Raw genomic sequence first — 20,662 nt, 5'->3', positions numbered from 1 at the left:
CTAGCTTCAGCTGCATTTTAGGATCATGCTAATAAAATCGACGGATGGGCCAAAAAATGGAAAATTAAAATAAATACAGATAAATCTGTGCAAGTTACTTTCACGTTAAAACAATCTTCCTGTGGAGTGCCCTTTATTAATCGTGAACAACGTCATCATCCCTGTCCAAACCGAATTAAAGTATAGTTAACACTTCACTTGTCTTGATAAAAGACTAACCTGCCTCACCCTTTCTAAAAGAAAATCAGCGAACAATAGACTTAATTTCCTCCAACTACTCCTCGACTTCAAAATATAACACCAAAACAAAACTTATTATACATAAGTCAATCATAAGACCGGTCTGGTCTTACGGAATAGCAATCTGGGGTCCGGCCAAGCCCTCGAACATCAGGCCAATTCAGGCTTTTCAATCAACTGCGCTAAGGTTAGTGACCAAAGCCGCCTGGTATACCTACGTTTCAAACTTTACCTTAGACAATGACTTAAAAATAACAATCACCACTGAACTGGCCAAAACAATGTACAAACATTTCCATCAAAATTTAAGCACACATAGCCATAGACGTAAATAGGGGGGGGGCTTGGGTGGGCTTAGCCCACCCTTTAGCCTCTCAAGCCTATCTAATATGAAATATGAATTGAAAACAAGCAAATTGTTGAAATACTTGAAATAATACATTTTTGTTTACATAAATCGCAATAGAACACAATCATTTTATAATAAATGTACTTTGCTATTGAATATTTTAAATTTTACCTCTTTTTTGAAAATTTTGGTATTCATAATTTAGTATATTTTTTGTTTATTATGGCCTATGGGTGAGGGAGTAGTTCCATAACCCATTCCCCATGTTAAAAATTTAAGCTATGGGCTTTAGCCCACTCAATTTAATGCTTCTAGTTACGTCTCTGCACATAGCAATACTTATACTTTGATATCACACATGTCTACTTTCACCCTTCCAAAAAAACCCACCACGCAGACTAAAGCGTAAATGGCGTAGACGCCTTTTAAATTATATTAAAGGAGGTGTTACCATTGAGTTTTTTCCTCATCACGATAATATTCATATTACTTATTCTTTTTTTTTTATATCTAATTTGCTTATTGCTTATTGTAATTATTGTGTACCTACAGATTGTAAATTGTCTTTCTTAATAAAACAAAAAAAAGTGGCAAACGAATTATTCACCATTGTTCTTAATGTTCTTACATATGGGGATCCTAACATACTTCAGAGTAATAATGAACGAGAATTTGTTAGTTAACTCGTGTCAATATATTATATTATTTCGATTTTCACGAATACCTATTGATCTAATTAATTAAAAATACATGATGTGCACAAAGAGTAAAATAAAAGCTTCCATTTCATGAAATGAATAAATTATATATGTTTATTTCATGATCTTAAATTTTACTTACGCCTTACAATAAATAATGTATATTAATATGCTATTTATGTTAAATTTATTTTAAATTTAAAATAATAAAATATTTAAAAAAGTATTTAGTTATAACTTATAATTTAACTGCTGAAAAAAAATCAATTAATATTTTAATTGTTCGTGAATGCAAGACAATAGCAGAACATCAAGACCATGATTTTAAAAAGGAGAACATTACATATCTTAATTAATTAAATAAATAAATATCAAAAGCTGTAACATCTCTCCTAATGTAGGACATGTAGTTTATAATGTCAAACGATTCTTGAAAAATGTTATCGCACAGAATATAATATACAATATATATACATGGCTACATGCTACATAATTATTCATTTTATTTTCAGCAATTTTTTAAATACATTTTATCATAACATTCTAAAAACATCTTCCCGCTATTTTCGCAATGAAATGCAATTATATGTAAATGAAAAAGCAGCTGTTTTTTTATCACGTGACGTGTTTTTCTTTAACCTTATCAACAACTCCAAGTGCACTTGAAAAAAAAAATTCTAAAAAATAAAAAAAATTGTGCAAGTGCTAGTAAATTTTGATTGAAGTTTTGTTTTAATTTACCAAAAAAGTAAGTTTTCGTTTTTATTTTACATCCAAATTAAATACCGGGTTTTGCAAACAAAACTAGTAAAATATATCGGTCGAAATAAAGGTAAGATGATTCATGAGTATGAACATGAACCAGTTAAAAAATTCAACATTTCCGTATAGTCAAGATAAAATATTTGTTCTGATTGGCTGTTATCCAAAAATCCTATTTCCAGCATATCCAGAGTTATAATTTTAGATTGGGCTGGATCAAATTCAAATTTTCTGGGTGCTCATTATCTTAGTTTTTTTGTCATACAATATTTTAATTTCTTTGTTTTAATTTATAATATTCATTTTAAAGTCTTTTAATATCAAGGTAAGAATTTTTTTTATGCTTGCCTATATTGTCTATTTGTGTTGAACATAAATTATGTTTAAGTATTGTTTATTCCTGTTTAAAGTAATTTAGCTGTTGAACAAAAAATACATTTATTTAATTTAAATAATTTTTTACCAATAAAACTTGATTAGATAATTGCGAAAAAAGTTTTACTGTTTACTAATCATTCTGAAAGTAATTCTCATAATATTGTTATATAAGGAAATTTATTAAATCTCTATGTCATATCATACCTTACTTATTTTGACTGTTTTATGGTACAATTTCTGGATTATCTTTCTTGTTAAACTAATTTTAACAATTCTAAGGTATACTTTGAATAACATTATAGTATATTGATTTTATTTATCACAAATATTTAATAAATATATATTCTTAAACTTTTTTTTGTATAATGTTATAATTATAATAATATAGTTTTATATTTGAGTACTTTGTATTGTAATTAAGATTTTTTTAAATTTTTAAAGGGTTATGTATTATTTTGAATACAGTCAGATTATTTAATGATTTTGGGTTATTATGCATTTAGATTTTACTTTTAAATTATTTGATGATTGAGTTTAGGCATGTTAGTAAGTTATCATTAAAAAGCTATAATTAAATATTCATATCTTAAAGAATTCTATTAAGTATGTACCTTCAAATTTTTAACTTTAAGGGATTTAAACTTAAGTTATGAATTATTTTATAATACATAGATAAATTAACCATATCTGGAATATAATAGCACCTATCTAATATCTTCGACCTTATGATCATCTTCCAATAAGTGATCTACAAAAAAAATGTGTAATCTACCGTAATAATAATAGAAGTATAGTATGTGCCTTTTATTTTAAATTGTTCAAACGCTGTAGTTATACATGAAATAAATGTTTATCAAAATAAAAGTAAAAATATTTATTTTTTTATAGATTAAAACGTGAAAAAAACATTTATATTACTATTATTTATAACTGAATTGTTCAGTTTAAAAAAATCTCATAACCATTTAAAATCATTACATTTATTGTACTACTCAGAATCTAAAAACCTTATTTTATGTTTACCATAGACATAATATTTCTGATTTTATGGTTTTGACTGACTTATGTTAAGAAGTTAGACTGTTTTTAAGCGTGTCTATCTAACCAATATACAATACATGTAACATGTAATAAATTATGAATAGTAATTTATTTTTTTCATTTATCATTACCATGTATACTTAATAATATCTTAATTAATTCAAAATATTTGTAAAAACTATATACAATTTTTATTATAGTTATTACTTTTTTGTTCATTATCTTTTTTTCCTGAGGACTTCTTATCCAGGGGTTTATTTATGTGGACTTTTTTCCAATTACCACTTAAAATGGCGGTAGACTGCATATTGAGATATATCCCATTTCAGTTGTGATAGATAGAAGTATACAAATAGTATTAAATAGCCATAAACACATTCTTAAAATTATATTAGAAATTATAGATTTTTTTTTAGGATATAAACTTTAATATTTATATATTTTATTTTTAATTCTTAAGTATTGTTATTTGTTACCTACTATTGTATATATAAATATAATACATTGTATTAATATTTAGCACATTATTAAAGTAGGTAGGTATAAACATTGATACACTAAGTATATATACAATATAAAGTTATACCATTCTGTGTTTAGATTATAGTGTTCAAGGTTTTCAGTTCAATTGATTTTATCTGTGTTTTGTTTAATTATTTTAATCTTTAAAATAGTATTTTTCTTTAATGAGATAATTAATTGTATTGAAGATGTTTCAATATGGCATTGGTAATATTCCAGAAGTGTATCATGTTATTTGAAACTTATCAAATTTATTACCTACCTTTTATCTGTTTTGTATGTTTATCTTGGTAGACCTATAGTTTTATTTTATTTTTTTTAGTTGCTGCTATTTAAACTAATATTTTTTAAACTCTAGGTTGAAAAAATCATAATATATATACTTAATTAAATAACAAAATGTATTCAAAATATTAATCTTATATTTTTATTTTAGATAAAAATGAAATATATCATTGTTAAATCAAAATCTTATGTTAGATGAATATTAAAAAGAGTTTAGTAGTTTAGAGATAATGTTAGTTTAATGTTAGACTATTAACTTAACCTAGATTTAAAAAAATGTTTGTTAACTAAATAAAATAAAATTATAAGTCTATCAAAGTAAACATACAGAGTAGATTTAAGGTAATTTATTATATACATTTCAAATAAATGTATACACTTCTGGAAACTAACCAATACCATGTTGAAATATCTTCAGTAAAATTATTTTGAAAAAAAAAATTAATATAAAAACTGTTGTGTTTGTACATTGTTGAATTGTTAAAATAAATATAATTTTCAGTTACGTAAAACACACCCACAGAATGAGTACAGAGGAGTCGCAACAGTTTTGTCTTAGATGGCATAATTATCAAAGTTCACTTATGTCAACTCTGCCTCAGCTTTTAAATCATGATGATCTGACTGATGTTACTTTATGTGCTGGTTTGAGAACACTTAAAGCTCATCGTGTTGTTTTGTCTGCATGTAGTGATTATTTCAAACAGTTATTTAAAGCACTCACAAAAGTAAGAACATTTTAATTTTTCATTATTTTTATTATAAACAATGAATTGATTCAATGACATTTTTAGTTAATTTGAAAGATTTTATTTTTAATTTATAATATCTCTACCATTGATTATAAATACCAGTATTTATAATTAATTACTCTATTGCCTCTACTTATAAGTTTATTTTATAGAAATATGTTATTTTTTCTACAATATTATTTAGAATATTTTTATTTTTATTTTTGTGGTAGGAGGGGTCCAGCTTTTAAGCCCATTCCATATAATAAATATTCTTTTCAGTTTGCTCTTGGATCTACTGCTTTAATCGTGTATCCTTTCACACAATCTTATCAGTTATCACCAAAGGCGTGGACGTTTCCCTTTTGGTTCCACTTCAATTACTGCTATCATTGTGTCTTTTTTTCTCCAGGCATATCTAGTCCACATTAACCTTCTTTTCGCGGCTTCACATGATATGCATGGTTTTTGGAACATGTTTTGAAGGTTCTAATTGGTTTATATTTTCTATTCTCCGGATCTTGGATAAAAATATGGTCCATAGATTCGTCTTAGAACTTTTCTTTCAAAAATGTTTAATCTTACTCCCTCTGTTTTTCTTAGTGCCTGTTTCTGAGCTATAAAAGATGATAGGGCATATTAATGTCATATAAATTTTAATTTTTAGATTTATAAATATTGATCTAGACTTTAGAGTTTATCAGGGTTCCAGCTACAAAATAGTATTAGTTTGCTAATCATCTTGTTATCTCTACCTTTAACTCAAGAATGCTTAAAGAGTGTCAAAAAATGTGGTATTCTGTAGAATATGCGTCCTTCCACTTTCACACTCTCTCCGTATTGATACACCCTATCCCTTCTGCTAAGTTTCATATATTTCATCTTTTGTAATTTAGTATGATACTGTCTTTGCTCGCACCATCAATTAGTCATTATTTAAAATTAAGAAATTAAAGTTAAAGATTTTTTCATATCCTACAAATATTCAACAGGAATTATTAATTGACCTATGATTGTGTGTATTAAGAGGACGCACCCTCATGCATTGTCTCTGTCTTACTAATGTCGAACATAGCAAAAACTATACTTGCGCGGGACAACTGTTCTCCCTCAGTATTTATAGTACAATTATCAAAATTTCACAACAGATAGGTAAGAACTTTATCTGTGTCATAGTGTTGTTATTGTTTTGGTAACATAAATATAATTAAAGTTATAAGCTTAAGAAAAAAAAACTATTTTCTATTCTTTTTATTTAATTATTAAAAATTAATTATTGGTTTGTGCCATCAAAAAAATAACGACTCTATGACACAGATAAAGTTCTTACCTATGTATTGTGGAATTTTGATAATTCTACTATAAATACTGAGAGAGAATAGTTGTCCCGCACAAGTACAGTTTTTGCTATGTTTTACGTTTGTAAGAAAGAGACAACGCATGCAGGTATGGGTTTTATAACGGTATTATTCAGAGTACAGTTATACCAGCCTCTAGCCAGTATTAAAAAATATCAAAATTAGAGTATTTGAGCATTTATTAAAGATTCATACTAGCTAATATTAAAAACAGAGATACCAAAATACAAAGGTTACCAAATTTGTTTTAATTTTTACATAGAATTATAGTTTATTACCTTATTTATCATATTAAAATAAATTTAAAGACTTGGAATTTAACATGCTTACAGAGTGAAATTTCCTAACTTATTTTTTATTAGTTACTTAAACAATTTTAATAATGTATCATTGAACTCAAATTTATTATATTTATATATTTCTGACTTTCTGAGGAATTTAGAGAGATAAAAGTACACAAATGTTAAACAATTTGTAAATATTTTTATTGCTATGTCACATTTTTAAGACTGAAATCAAGAATTTTTTTCTGTTTTAATATATTTTGAAGTGTAAATTCTGAATTTTATCATTTAAAATTTAAACCATATTAATTATTTAATTACTTAATAATTGCTAAATAACATTCTTATGAAATTAATCACTTGTAGCTTGATAATTTAAGTGAATATAGTATTCTTAATTTATATAATACCTATAATATTATATATATTTATTTATTTTATTGATGATACAATTATTATCTTTATTGAAGGAATTAGGAGCAAGTCATCATCCAGTGATTGTTTTGCCTGGCGTTGAATTTACTGATCTCTGTGCTCTAGTCACATTTATGTACAGTGGTGAAGTAAATGTTTATGAACATCAACTAGCTAGCATGCTTTCCATGGCTGATTCATTACATATTAAAGGCTTGGCTGAGTTTTCTAATGTAGGTATTGATTTTTAAAGTTATAAGTTTCATTGATTACCTACTTAATTTTAACAATTATTTGTTATTACCTTGCTATAATAATTTTATTTAATAAATTAATTAAATTTCTTATAGCTGAAAAAAAAATTAAAAACAGAATTTTACTAGTTTTTATTTTCAGATGCTAAGTATATTTATGAGAAAAATAAAAATGTTTTTCATTATTTTCTCTTTAAAATTATTTTTCATTTTATCAGCTAAAAATAAATAATATCCAAAATTCGTTTGAAAATTAAAATAATATGTATATATTTATTTAATGTCATATAAATAAAGACCAGATTTTTGTGCTGCTAATACTTAAAAACGTGCAATTAAAATGTTAAAATGTGCAAACTCATGCAAAAACAAAATTTTCATTATACATTTCAAATTTTATTTTCATTAATATTTTTTTATATAATCTTATTATTTTATTGGCTGGCATTAACTATTATATAAAAATATAAAATTAAAAAAAAATGTATTTAATTTAAATAAAATAATAATAAACTGATAATAAGTTATATAACTTACTACAATATTTGATTAAAATTTCTGGCTGCTGCGAATAGGCTGTAGTACTGTATGTGTACATGTAATCGATAATCTATCGACTATAGTAGTAGTCATTATCTTAATAATGTCATATTATATATAAATTATTATATTATTCTTAAAAAAAAAAACAGAATTGTACAATTTAATTTAATGTAAAAAATGTAAATATTTAATATACTAACAACGTAACCAAAAAATAAAAATAAATCTTTTACTAATGGCCTAATTTTCGATGTATTTTAGATCAATAAAAAAAAAGTTATATTATATAAAAGTTCAATACTTCATATAACAATATAATATATTAATGATAAAAATAATACAAAAATATTTGTACAAAAGTACTATTTAGTACATTTTTATAAAAAACTCAGTGTGAAATTTTGTGCTACAAAAAAACTTCCTTTAATCTTAATCTACATCTCTTGATTTGTAGCTTGTTTATTTAGAATTCAGAATTTCATTTTTTCAAATTTTTTCCATAAAAAAATGCAATTGCTCGATAATCTGGTCTTTACATATAAATATTATGTATTTAAAATGAGTAATTACAAACTGGTAGAACATAGTTAAAAAAAATCTTCAACATATATGATAATATAATAACAATTATATTATATTTTACATGTAAAATAATATACTGTAATCTATATTAATAATGAATTCTTACACCAAAACTTAAATCTTAATTTGTAATTAAATTTAATGATTATATCTTAGACAAATTTTACAACTATTTATTAGGTACCTGGTTATTCATCTGGCACATTTGAGAAATCTTCTAAATGGAAAAGACCACGAGTTGAAGAATCAGAATCCTTTAACAGGGTTATGTCAAGACCGACATTAAGTGAAACTGAAGTTTTTGCCGATTTAGATGTTGCTCAAGATCTAAGTAAGCGTGTTCCAGAAAATGATAATCAAGATGATACTGTAAACTTAGCTACGACTGTTGACCATAAACCGTCCACATCAGAAATAAATGTTTCTTACGGCGAAGAGGCTCCAACACCTACAGATTTAGTTCAAGGTATGTATGAATTATGTACTTATGTAATATGTAGTTTTAAGTATTTTATAAAATATAATAGAATTAACAGGATTAATACTTAACAATGTACTTAATAGTCATGCCGTGATAACATTTCCAGTAATATTTTTTATCATACTAAACTGGTACGCTGAAACATTATAGTTTTGCAAAGAAGTCGTCTGACTAGGGTACATTTTATTAATGGATTTTAAATGGGTCTAGTTAAAACAGAAAGAATATGTTTCAAATCAATTTGTTATAGGTATTATAATTTATAGTAAATAAGTATTTGTACATAATACAAATATTATTTATTGAAAAGTCATTAAGAGGACACTACACCCACATGTGTTGTCTCCGTCTTACAAGTACGTAAAATACCAAATTTTACTCTCAGCAGATCACATTTAGTTCCATTTGTTTAAAATTTATAGTGAATTGACCTCTTATTAAAATTGAAGGCAAGATTATTATCTAGAGCATATCATAGACTTATTATTATATTTTTATTTTAAAGTGAGTTATGAGTATTTTAAAATATACAAACAATTTACAAGTTTAAAATATTTATAACTCTCTTTAAAATAAAAATATAATACAAAGCCAATGAGATACCCTAGATAGCAATGTTACCTTTAGTTTTTATGAGAAGTCTATTTGCTCTAAATTTTAAACTAATGGAGTTAAACGTGGTCTACTAAGCATACGATTTGATATGTTATGCACTTGTAAGACAGATACAACACATGTGGCCATGTGGGTGTGGTTTTTAATATTTAGAAATTGTTCAGCTGCCATTATACCGTATATTCATATAAATATTTTTATTGTGTTAACTACTCAACTACCTAATACACTATGTACGGTTTATAGGTCCAGTTGTACAGGGTTCACAGTCAGATAATATTAAATCTCGAACACCTGTATCCAAGCTGTATACAATGTGTTTCATATGTGGTAAACAGCTAAGTAATCATTACAATTTGCGCGTTCATATGGAAACCCATCAAAATGCACAGTATGCTTGTTCAGTGTGTAGTCATGTTTCTCGATCCAGGGATGCATTAAGGAAACATGTATCTTATAGACATCCACGTCCCAACAATAATAATACAACTACGGACAACTCATCTACAGTGGATTCTTCACATAATGTAAACAAGCTTCCATCAACTTGACCCAAAAAAATACGTATGATACTTTTATTGTTATTATTTAATTTATTGTTGTTACCCTTTAGTTAATTTTTTCTTCTAGTTATATCCATATTAATCGTTGACCTGTTATTTTTATTGTGTGAGTGTTTGATTGTTATTGTTATGTATTGTTAAAATTTATATGCTGTTGTTGAAATGATAATAGAAAAATAATGTAAGATGGTCCATTTTAAATATAAAGTATAAACTTGCTTTGGAAATATTCAACCATACCACAGGTAAATTACAAGCATATTATATATTAGTCAATAGAGTATTAAAATGTTTAGTTGAAAAAATAATATAATTGTCTTTGGTGTCTTAATTAAATTTTAAGACATTTATAATTTTATCTTTATATTATAATAAACTATTATAACTGTTAATAAACATATATCACATACTTAAAAAGTATGTTGGTTCAAAAATAAATGTTATATTTTACTTCAAAGATACATCTAGATTTAGATTGATAAAACTAGGCTATAAAGCTAATTTGGTGACCTGTTTCACACAAAATTATTGTTTTCAAATATGTTTATTTGTATTTATTTTCAATGTTATTTATTAATATAATATTTTATCATACCTTTAGATTATAAAATAGATTACCAATGATATATCAGTTTAAGTTACCAATGTTTAATCCAATATTGTTTACATGATTATTATAGCCTGCTTATGTAATTTTTTTTATGGAGAACAGCACTGTAGGCTTATTATAATGTCTCCATATAGTTTGTTGACGGTATAACAATAACTTAATTTTTTTTTTTACTTCTGTGATAAATTAATATTATGTAAATTATTACCGACCACTGTAAAAGGTTATGATTGTTAAATTTACTGTGATACAGCCTCTTTAAAAAAAAGTTAGTATATTATTGTCTATTTTTAGTATGAAACCATATAAATGGTTATATATATATTAGATATACATTTGAGTTTCAGTTGTTAAATTTTTTTTTGCAGTGTATAAATGTATGGAATTAGTGAACTGTGATAATTTTTTTCTTTCATCTATTAATGTTCCATGAACCTGCATATTGTTTATTTTATTTTTGTTATATCCAAGTGCCTTTTACCGTCATTTAGATGCTAGTCATTCAAAATTAGACTTAATAGTGAGAGAATATAAATGTTTAATCATTGTGATTAAACTGTTCTATTAAGTTAAAATGTAATGGTTCATGTAGAAGTATGGTGATATATGGAGACTAAATTTAATAATATGTATAGTATTATATTTATTAATTTATATATTATTCTAATACAATATTAATATTCTTATACATTAATAATTAATATCACTTATACATTAAATAATATTTATTTAACAAACTTAATATTGGATACAAATTTATTGGAATTTTTTTTATCTATCAGACAGACAAAACTTAATTAATCTTATTTAAATTTAAACCTGATACTAAACAGAAATTTTTGATGTTCAGTCATATTTATTTATATTTTATACTCAAAGCATACTTTCAAAAACTAAGCTAAATTAGATCTCAATTCTATAAATTTGTATTGTTATTAGAAAATTATATGTCATATATAATATTATAATCAATTATATTTTATTAGTAATTCAATTTATTTAAAAAAAAATTTGTAAGATTGAAATCTCGATGTATTGGTTAAATGTTGTTGTTTTACTGAGAATGCTTTTAAACTGTGATAAACATGATATCTAGGTTTCAATCAAGTTAATTTTGTGCTTCATTTAATCATCTAGAATTTGGATAAATAATGTCTCATAAAATATATTTTTAAAATAATCATACAAATGTTCTAGCACGAAAAAATTATATGAAAGAAATTAAAATTGAATTAATAATTTGGCCTCTATGTTGTATATTATGAATTGTAGATTAATATTTTGAAATTATATTTGAATATAAACTAAAACTACAAGGTTTCAGTGTAAAAATAAATTGTATATAGAGGCCTCTATGAAAATATGTTTTTAACTTTTCAATGAGTATATAGGATAATGTAGGTAATGAAATTTCAATCGCAGGGTGATAATTTAATTGTTCATTGTTTTAAAGCTATTATATTATTTTGTTAACAGAAAAACGTTGCCTAATGTTTAGTTAAACAAATTAAGTTGGGTTTTTTTTGTTGTATGTAAATAAATGAATTATTTGAAAATGGAAAAATTTGAGTTTTTTTTTTTATTATATCATTTCTAAAAGTATATTTAGTATGCTATGTGATGCTCATGCATTTTTTTTATTCCGTTGCTTACAGATTAACACATTGTTTAAATATCAATAAAAATTAATATTTGATGAAACAATAAAATTTGTTTGTTATCTATAGTTAAAAAATCTTGTAATTGTTTCGGACACATGTCAACTGCAAGCTACGGCTTTGAAGGCCACGTGAATCATGCATTTCTTGTGCCGACATATAAACATTTAAATATTACATTAATACACTTCATTTTAATGAACATTATAATTTTTAAAATATTGGATAATTCGTATTATTCCTAAATGTAAATTTTAAACATTACACACATTGATCCAGAACCGGTTTTAGGCATTTTATTGCCTAGTATCACAATAATAATATGTCTTCTACTGATCTCGTCATCAGGTATTATAGTCAGTAGTAAAATACAACTAAATAAGTCACTTATTCAATAAGTTTACTTCAACTGTTACACTAATGCATTGTAATTTATATATCTATAAATAATAGGTACAAATAACTTTTTTTTTAATAATTCAAAATGTTACTATAAACCCTTTAAAATAATAAGGCCCACAGAAAACCCTACCTTTACTCATATATATAGTTCTTTCTCTTATAATTGGATAGTAAAAAAAATATTTATCAAGATTTAAGTTAGGTTGTGTATTGCAACTAACTGTAAACAATTAAATTTTTCTAAAGATTAACCTATTTCATTCAATAGTCAATATAATGATGAGAATATTATATTTTGTAATGTATTCATTTATGTATACATTTTAAAATTAAAAACCTTAAAAACATAAACACAGATAGATATATAAATGCATAATAATAATATTTGTAATTAAAATTCACAGCCACACAAATTAAAGATTCAGTGAAATAAATAAGAAAAACAACAATAAACAAGTAAATACCTAGTTATAAAGAATACAAATGAAAATTATTTTAGAACTTAAAATACATATTATTATATGTATTCACCATACAGTAGAATTAAATACTGTTAAAGATCCCAACTAAATAAGTGATGTTTTACCAGCATATCTCTAACGCCAGCTTTTAATGTCTGAGTATTTTCTTTTTTTGGAGGTAGTTCCCAATCTGGATTTAAATTAAATGGAAATTGAGATAAAACTCTTAACTCACATTTCACTTGCACCCATCCTGGACTGCAAACAAAACTCCATGGCTGATACCTAAATGTATAAAATAATTATTAAAAACATTTTTAATTTTAAATAATTAAATTCATTACCATTTCTTAACTACTTGATCAGAGCAACACAACAGCTCTAACCACAAATGTAATGCTTGTTCATTGAGACCAAGACAAACAAGACTTCTTAATTTTACATCCATCTGACAACCAGCAGCATCATGACTTTGATTTATACATTGAATACATCTATATAAAAGCTAAATATAAACATTTTAAGTTATTGTTATGAATTATTTAAAAATGTTAATTAGATAATTATTTTAAAGTATAGATGATTAACCTAAACATTATGGCCAATTAATTATTTATCAATAAAATAAAACATAATTACTTCTTCAGGGGTTAATACTTTGCCATCTTCATCTAACCTATATGTCTTACATAACATTAATCTACTATATACAGAACTATAATCCCTTTCAACTTCAGTCATTGCTGCTTCTTCAATAAATAACCATGGATGACATGGACCACCTAGGTAAATTTATATTTAATTATTAATCAATATTTATGATTTAATTACAACTTTTATGTACATAAAATTACAATTTGACAAGGGCATTGAATTTGGTGCATTCTAAGTAAAAAAAATAAGTCTTACAGGATAAACGTTCACATCCTATAAAATAGTTGGATTTTGTTAATTTTTTTTTCATTTAAAAAAGAAAATATTTTGAGTCAAAGCTTGATTTTAAAAATTATAATTTTAGTAGCTAAGATACACATTTGAATAATGCACAATATTTGTTACCTATTTTTCTAGCACTATTTAAAGTAAAATAAAAATTCTGGATTTGATCTTTTCTCATCTTTCAGATAAATAAAAATTTATTAATACTCAACATATCAATGAGGTGTGAGAGTTTACTGTAGTTGTAGTCATTTTCCATGATGGTGTTGACCATCCCCATTTAATAGGTATCGGATACTAAATTAGTGGATAAGTATAATAGTTAAAGTAAAAAGTAAAATTTTCAAATTTCATAGAATTGTAGAAAATTGGAATAAAACTGACTCTAACACTCTAAAGAGAAGTATGTATAATAATGTATTTTAATAATCGGGTAATAAATTATTAATATACGTATCAAGTTTAAGCAAGAGCAATCAATACAAAATATTTGTTCACCCAAAAATGACGGTCGTTTCATTCCATGTTCAAGAACCTGTTTAATAGCTGGACAAAGAGTTCCTCTAACTAAATCTGTAATTGTTTCTGATATTGAATCATCACCAGCTATACTGTATTGTTTACTTCTTTCATCCAAAAGTTCAACAAATTTTGCAGGAAACCATCCTGTTGTGTATGTTGCATGTTTTTTAAATTTTATAAATTATTTTATATTATTTATAACTAACTTACCTCTTAGACCATTTAATTCTCCAACCCAACAATGTTCATCTTTACGGCTAATAATCGTAATTATATCATTTTTTCGAAATCCTAATTCATCATCATCGTGTCTTTCAAAATCTAAAATTAAAAGAAAATTATAATGATGTATATAATGTAAATAGTGGGTATGGGGGCATGAGCTATCCTGGCCCAGTTGGTGGTCCACTGTGAAATTACATGATCAGTTTAATACTACTAAAGTCTAAATTGAATATTAGAGCATATTGATGATTATCAAATTTAAGGCTAAGAATATCATCTGAGGCATTAAATAAAAATTATGTGTCATTTGCTACAATACAATTTTTCAGAATAGTAAGAAGAAAAAACACTACAATCTGGATAATGTAATCTTATATGTAAAAACCCTTGAATTATAAAAAAATACAATTTTGGATTAAAATTCTATATAATATCCTAAATTAGATATGAATTTTACCCTGTTAGCTATTTACAGTACTCTAAAAAAACAATAGCATACAAATTCCAGAAGTCATAAACATAAATATAATGTTTAACTATAACTATTTCAAATGTAATTATTTTATTTTTGATATAGCTTAAAGTTAAAGTAAATATCAATCTCATGTCTGTAAGAATTTTTGTATTTTATTTTATTTTTTTTTTTGTGGGAGGTAAGACAAGCTATCAATATCTAAAATATTTTTATTGAATAATAAAATAAACATTTACCTAAAAGCGCTTTAGCTCTCCTTTTTTTATTTCTTGATACATTTGCATATGTTTCTAAATCTTTTGAGTGACTTTCTTTAGTATAGTCAGGTTTTAAAGAGAGATTGCTAAGTTTAGGATCAACAAACACAAAATGACGAGCTACTTGCATTATTGCTTCTCTTAAGTCAACTAAAAATTCTAAAGAAAAATTTTAATTGTAATTATTAGTGAGTATATTGCAACCAAATATTTAATTATATACTATTAATATTTATGATTTTGACAAACCAGTTTGACGAATATTTTTGCATTTTAATATAACCTTAGAGTTATCTTCATTAATGTCATCACCAAAAAGCAATACTTGCATTAAAGATTTGGATTTTCGAATTTGTCTTCTGTAGTAACAATATAAGTTAACAAAATCAAAAACATGTATAACTTATTTAAATAAAAATAATTTCAAACCTATTAAGATGTTGTTTGGGAAGATTTGTTGAAGAATTTATGTTTGGAACTAAAGCTCCTCCATCAGCCATTAAATATCCTAAATATCGTCTCCGATAAGCTTCAATTTTTTCATCAGTAATTTCTGGGCATACTTCAAAACACACCTGAGTAATTTATAGTCAATTTTAACAAAAAAAGAAAAATAATAATAATAATATGTAAACAATTTATAAATTGATATTCACTTGAAATAATTCTTTGATATTGGATATATTTCCAGGTATATTAGACAATGCATTGAATATATCAGCTGAATTATCGAGTGTTTTCAACAATGGTTCTAAAAATTATAGTTTATAATTAATTAGATAGCTTTAAATGAAAAATTAACTTTAAATATATCTTATATTATAATTGTATACAAAAATAATTTGTAAAAGAAAATATTAATATTCCAGAAATTATAAGTTTATATGTAATATCAATTTAAAAATATAATACATAACATTCACATTTCAATACCAATAATAATTGCTGTTGTAATAATACAAAATAATAACTTAAACAATAAGTGATTAATTGATCTCAGATTGCAATGTTCTAAAAAATTATCATTAAAAATGAATTCAGTCATTTTTTATTTTTTATAACAACAGAATTAAAAATATATTATGGAAAAAAATTATTTGACTGATCAATTGTGTGACTTAATATAAAATAAAAATTAAAAAGCAAATTGTTTTTTATGTTTATACATAGTAAAAGCTAAAAGGAACCATAAAATGAAAAAAATTTGTAAGAATAGTATGTATTTTAAAACCATTTAATAAATTAGATAACAAATGCATTCAAATACAAGTCATCTAAAAATTACATTTACCTTTAGATTTTAAAAGCCCAATTGTAATTTGGAACAGAACAATCGACCCCTCAAAGAATAATAAATCCCAAATTCTTAATAATACTTTGAAGTTGACAACATTAGAAAACAATGTCAAAAACCAGTTAACTGTGATTAAACTCAATTCTATGTCATGTAATCGCAAAAGTTGACAAATTCCTGGTAAACAATTTCCTAAAACAGTTTGTAACACTTGTTGATCTGCTTTCACACCTTCAATAAGACAAACATTACGATTTATAAATTAAAAATTCATTAATATATTGTTTCAATATGATACCTATTAAAGTTGTAGTATAGTATAATGCAGGCAATAAATCTTCAACAATAGCACACATTACCCAAAACGATTCTTCCTCTTCAAGTATAAGTAAGAGCGATGCCACAATCATACTGGTTCCTTGGCAATAACTAAACATTATCATTTGTTAATACTAGACAATGGGTCCTAGAAGAATGTGAGTAGTAACGGCTGGCGTCTTATGAGAATATTACTAAAATTATCCTAAAAAATCTTATAAAAGGGAGCACTAAGTTTTTAGAAAATTTTTATTTTATTGTAGTTGATCGTGAAATGTTTTTTGAAAAAACAACAAAATCATAAAGAAATTTGACTTCTTCAAAAAAGTTTCAGATTTGAAAGCTGTACTATGGGAATGATGGTAGAGCGCTTTTAAGAGTTTTTGGAATATTATTTGGTATATTTCAATGACGCTCACCAGTCAATGCCTAGGACACATTATATACATTTTGTTTAACTGAATTGGTATAAATTACCCAATATCAGGATAAAGCCAGGCTAGTGATCGTAATACTCTTCGTAATCTAGGGATTCCAGTACTCTGGAGATTATTAAAACAAACATGACTAGGCATGGTACGCAAAAGATCTTTTTCAATTTGTTTTGATGAAACCAAAGTATCATTATTAGATGATCTTACTATCTCTTTGTAACTGACAGAATGAGATTGTTTTTTCAAATACGCCCCTAAATTGTAAAACAACAGTGTATTAGGTATGAATTAAAATAGAGATTTTAAGAGAAGATTGTACCATATGATTTTTTCCGCCTCATTAAAACATAACAATAATTTTGCAATCAGAAGAATTTATTTTACTCTGTTATTTTTAGATTGAGTTGACAATTCAACAATTTTTAAATTTTAAATTTATTTAAATTTCAAAATTAAAATATCATAAAAATCTAAGCGTGGCTCTGGATTCATATCATGAAAATTTTTGAATGTTAAGTGTTAGTACGACGGAGAAAACAATAGTGAGTACATCAACTGAACATACAACAATGTTTAATACCAGAAAATCTCATCCATAGCTGAGGTCTAAGTGAATGCGGTATACCTTGACGAACCATTGACCGTAATGTTTCAGAATGAGGTTTCAAAGTTATTTTTTCTTTTTCTGACAATTCTTTTATGTACACATTTTCAAAGTAGGTGATCCATTGGTTTCTGTTAAAACATTGTAAAATTAAAATTATTTGATAATTATTAAAATTTACTATAATGTAACTAGAAGATATCTCTTAATCCAAGACAATTAACTAAGAACAGTTATCAAAAAATAAAATACAAATGGAAAATAAATGCTATCTTGGAGTTGCAACAATTCTCTTAAGATCCAGAACCATACTTCAAAATTTAAAATATATATGACATTAATATGGTCTGTCATCCTATATGGCTCTGAGACAAGGCCAGATAGACCTTGAGAAAACCGGCAGAATTGAGATTGAACACCTTTGAAATGGATATAATAGGGCAAATATACAATGGTCAGTGTTGATATCTAAAATTGTAATTCTTTAATTATATTTCGAATTACAACAAAATGATATATTGAAAAGTACCGATTTTTAATTTTAAAATCACAAAAGAACCAATGGCTAACTCTCAATAGCTAAAATACATCTATAGAGACCATGGTTGAATTATATATAATATATTGGTTTAGTAAGTAGTACCTGTGTTGAGGATCTTCGTATATATCATCTGCTAATATGCATTCCTTTGAAAAATCATTGTGATTTTCAACACGAAAACCAAATTCATCAAACCTTAAAATGTATTAACATATTTAATACATATTATAAATATTTTATAATAGAAATTAAAAACATCTGTCAATAGCTCAAAAACTGTTCAAAAATGTATCATTCAAAAAAAAAAAAAACTAGCTGACCCGTCACAGCTTCGTCCACCGATGAAAATTTCAAATATAAAAAGTTATTAGTTTTTGAACTACACCAAAATACAAAATTGATTTTATCAATTAACCAGTTGGTCATTAATTTTATTTTGTTTTATCAGGTAATTAGAAACAATATTTGGAACTTTGGACTTTCTCCCCCTCCCCATAAAAAAAAAAATACTAACAAGAACAAATTTACTATTAGAAACCACACTAAGTTGAAAATCAAAATATTTATACTTCCAAGAAGTTGATGAAAGACCGAAAAAAGGTGATTCATTATAAAATCAAAATACCCATTTCTACGCTCAGAAATTAAAATTTGAGCTGTGACCTGTGAGACAATTTATCTTTTTTTAAAGACAACCATAAGTTTGGTATTTAAATAAATATTACTGAAGTTATTTGATTTTTATATTTCGGGTTATTTAACTAATAATATAACTATTATTTCAATACATTTAGTAACATAAATTTATTAAGTGAAATGATAAATATGAACTAGGTAATTGAACTTAAATAATAATTCTCTTTTAAATTTTCTCATGTAGTTATTTTAAGTTTATATAACTGATGAAGAGTTACCATTGATGACTTGGTGGAGATGTATTGTCATATTGAGTATAGCCAACAACAATATCCTCTGGCCACATAGAAGGAGTCAAACCAGAAAATGGTTTTCCTTTGGTGAGTTTAATGTTGTTGCCCCATTCTTTCAAATTATCTAAAGCTAATGCATTTTTCAATTCTTCATTAATAAGATCATTGTCTTCTTCGTCTTCAGTTTCTAGAGCTGTTTCAATTCGGACCTGCTAAACATAACATAACTAAGTATTCAAAAATAATATAAATTTAATGATGTTAAATTAATTTAAGTGCAAAAATTCCTGAACAAATAATAATTAAAAAAATTACAAAATTAACTCAAAAAGTATACATTTAAAAAATAAGTTTCATAAATCAATTAGGTAATGGTAATATACCTATTACCTATTCTATTGTACAACAACTTGTATACAACTACTTTATTCTATTTTATGATACAAAACAAAAAGTATAATAATCACACATAATACATGAAATTACTTACATTATCCTCCTTGCCTAGGTACCCATCATGTGATCGTGTCAAAAATAATTGTTTTAAATCCATTTTCCAAACTTTGGAGTATAATTTCTATACAGAAAACAAATGGTAACATATGTTCAGATCTGAACGATGGCTGGAATCCAACACAATAAATGATTTAAGTCCAACTACATTTTCCTTTATTCTATAATGGTTAGTAAATAACAAGACTTATGACCCCTTGTATACAGAAAGTGTATTTATTACTATAATATTATTACTGTTTAATGATTAAATATTTATGTACAAAAAATATACGTTTACGAAAAGTTCCTACTGAACCGTATAACTGTTGCAGTGTAGTAGTGTAGTACCAGTAGCTACCTAAGTACTCACCAACAAATCTGATAGGAGTTAGGTGATA

The 20,662-nt window shown here is 25.2% G+C and overlaps 2 protein-coding genes and 1 long non-coding RNA gene across 7 annotated transcripts; 1 reads left to right on the top strand and 2 right to left on the bottom strand.

Annotated features, from left to right (window-relative positions):
* Window positions 1-1,915: 1,915 nt before the first annotated feature.
* LOC107162462 (uncharacterized) lies at window positions 1,916-12,274 on the top strand. 4 transcript variants are annotated; one of them, XM_015509383.2, is made up of 6 exons: window positions 1,956-2,119; window positions 2,360-2,374; window positions 4,778-5,003; window positions 7,119-7,295; window positions 8,622-8,907; window positions 9,784-12,274. In XM_015509383.2, the coding sequence occupies exons 3-6, from the start codon at window positions 4,800-4,802 to the stop codon at window positions 10,086-10,088; spliced, it is 972 nt and encodes a 323-aa protein (XP_015364869.1). In that variant the 5' UTR covers window positions 1,956-2,119; window positions 2,360-2,374; window positions 4,778-4,799; the 3' UTR covers window positions 10,089-12,274. The 4 variants fall into 4 exon arrangements, with proteins under 4 accessions (XP_015364867.1, XP_015364869.1, XP_015364866.1 ...); XM_015509381.2 differs by lacking the exon at window positions 2,360-2,374 and having other exon boundaries at window positions 1,916-2,035; XM_015509380.2 differs by lacking the exon at window positions 2,360-2,374 and having other exon boundaries at window positions 1,957-2,119.
* LOC149058687 (uncharacterized) lies at window positions 5,124-8,622 on the bottom strand. The gene is made up of 3 exons (XR_016190620.1): window positions 7,854-8,622; window positions 7,367-7,412; window positions 5,124-5,623 (listed from the first exon to the last, which is right to left on the bottom strand). It is a non-coding gene; the product is annotated as an uncharacterized LOC149058687 (long non-coding RNA).
* Window positions 12,275-13,044: 770 nt separating the features above from the next.
* Window positions 13,045-20,633, bottom strand: LOC107162443 (small G protein signaling modulator 3 homolog). Of its 2 annotated transcripts, none has more exons than XM_015509342.2 (16): window positions 20,260-20,633; window positions 19,755-19,981; window positions 18,943-19,035; window positions 18,276-18,430; window positions 17,739-17,949; window positions 17,242-17,372; window positions 16,941-17,174; window positions 16,306-16,400; window positions 16,079-16,224; window positions 15,899-16,008; window positions 15,629-15,808; window positions 14,903-15,013; window positions 14,669-14,836; window positions 13,871-14,013; window positions 13,576-13,736; window positions 13,045-13,516 (listed from the first exon to the last, which is right to left on the bottom strand). In XM_015509342.2, exons 1-16 carry the CDS (start codon window positions 20,320-20,322, stop codon window positions 13,324-13,326), a joined length of 2,421 nt encoding a protein of 806 aa, XP_015364828.2. In that variant the 5' UTR covers window positions 20,323-20,633; the 3' UTR covers window positions 13,045-13,323. The 2 variants fall into 2 exon arrangements, with proteins under 2 accessions (XP_015364828.2, XP_015364829.2); XM_015509343.2 differs by having other exon boundaries at window positions 19,755-19,978; window positions 20,260-20,632.
* Window positions 20,634-20,662: the final 29 nt, after the last annotated feature.

The sequence above is a fragment of the Diuraphis noxia genome, unplaced genomic scaffold (genome assembly GCF_037042655.1).
Source record: "Diuraphis noxia isolate RWA-SAM2 unplaced genomic scaffold, SU_Dnox_SAM2 contig0002, whole genome shotgun sequence".
Taxonomy (NCBI): Eukaryota; Metazoa; Arthropoda; class Insecta; order Hemiptera; family Aphididae; genus Diuraphis; species Diuraphis noxia.
The sequence above is the reverse complement of the archived record's forward strand: the minus strand, read 5'-3'. Positions and strand labels throughout refer to the sequence as shown.

Excerpts from the sequence above, each read along its gene's own strand:
- LOC107162443 (XM_015509342.2), bottom strand. The coding sequence starts at position 20,322 with ATGGATTTAAAACAATTATTTTTGACACGATCACATGATGGGTACCTA. Across the intron at positions 16,225-16,305 it reads ATATCAAAGAATTATTTCAA|GTGTGTTTTGAAGTATGCCC; the intron begins GTGAATATCAAT and ends TAAATTACTCAG. Across the intron at positions 15,014-15,628 it reads GAGAGCTAAAGCGCTTTTAG|ATTTTGAAAGACACGATGAT; the intron begins GTAAATGTTTAT and ends TTTTAATTTTAG.
- LOC107162462 (XM_015509381.2), top strand. The coding sequence starts at position 4,800 with ATGAGTACAGAGGAGTCGCAACAGTTTTGTCTTAGATGGCATAATTAT. Across the intron at positions 7,296-8,621 it reads GCTTGGCTGAGTTTTCTAAT|GTACCTGGTTATTCATCTGG; the intron begins GTAGGTATTGAT and ends ACTATTTATTAG. Across the intron at positions 8,908-9,783 it reads ACCTACAGATTTAGTTCAAG|GTCCAGTTGTACAGGGTTCA; the intron begins GTATGTATGAAT and ends TACGGTTTATAG.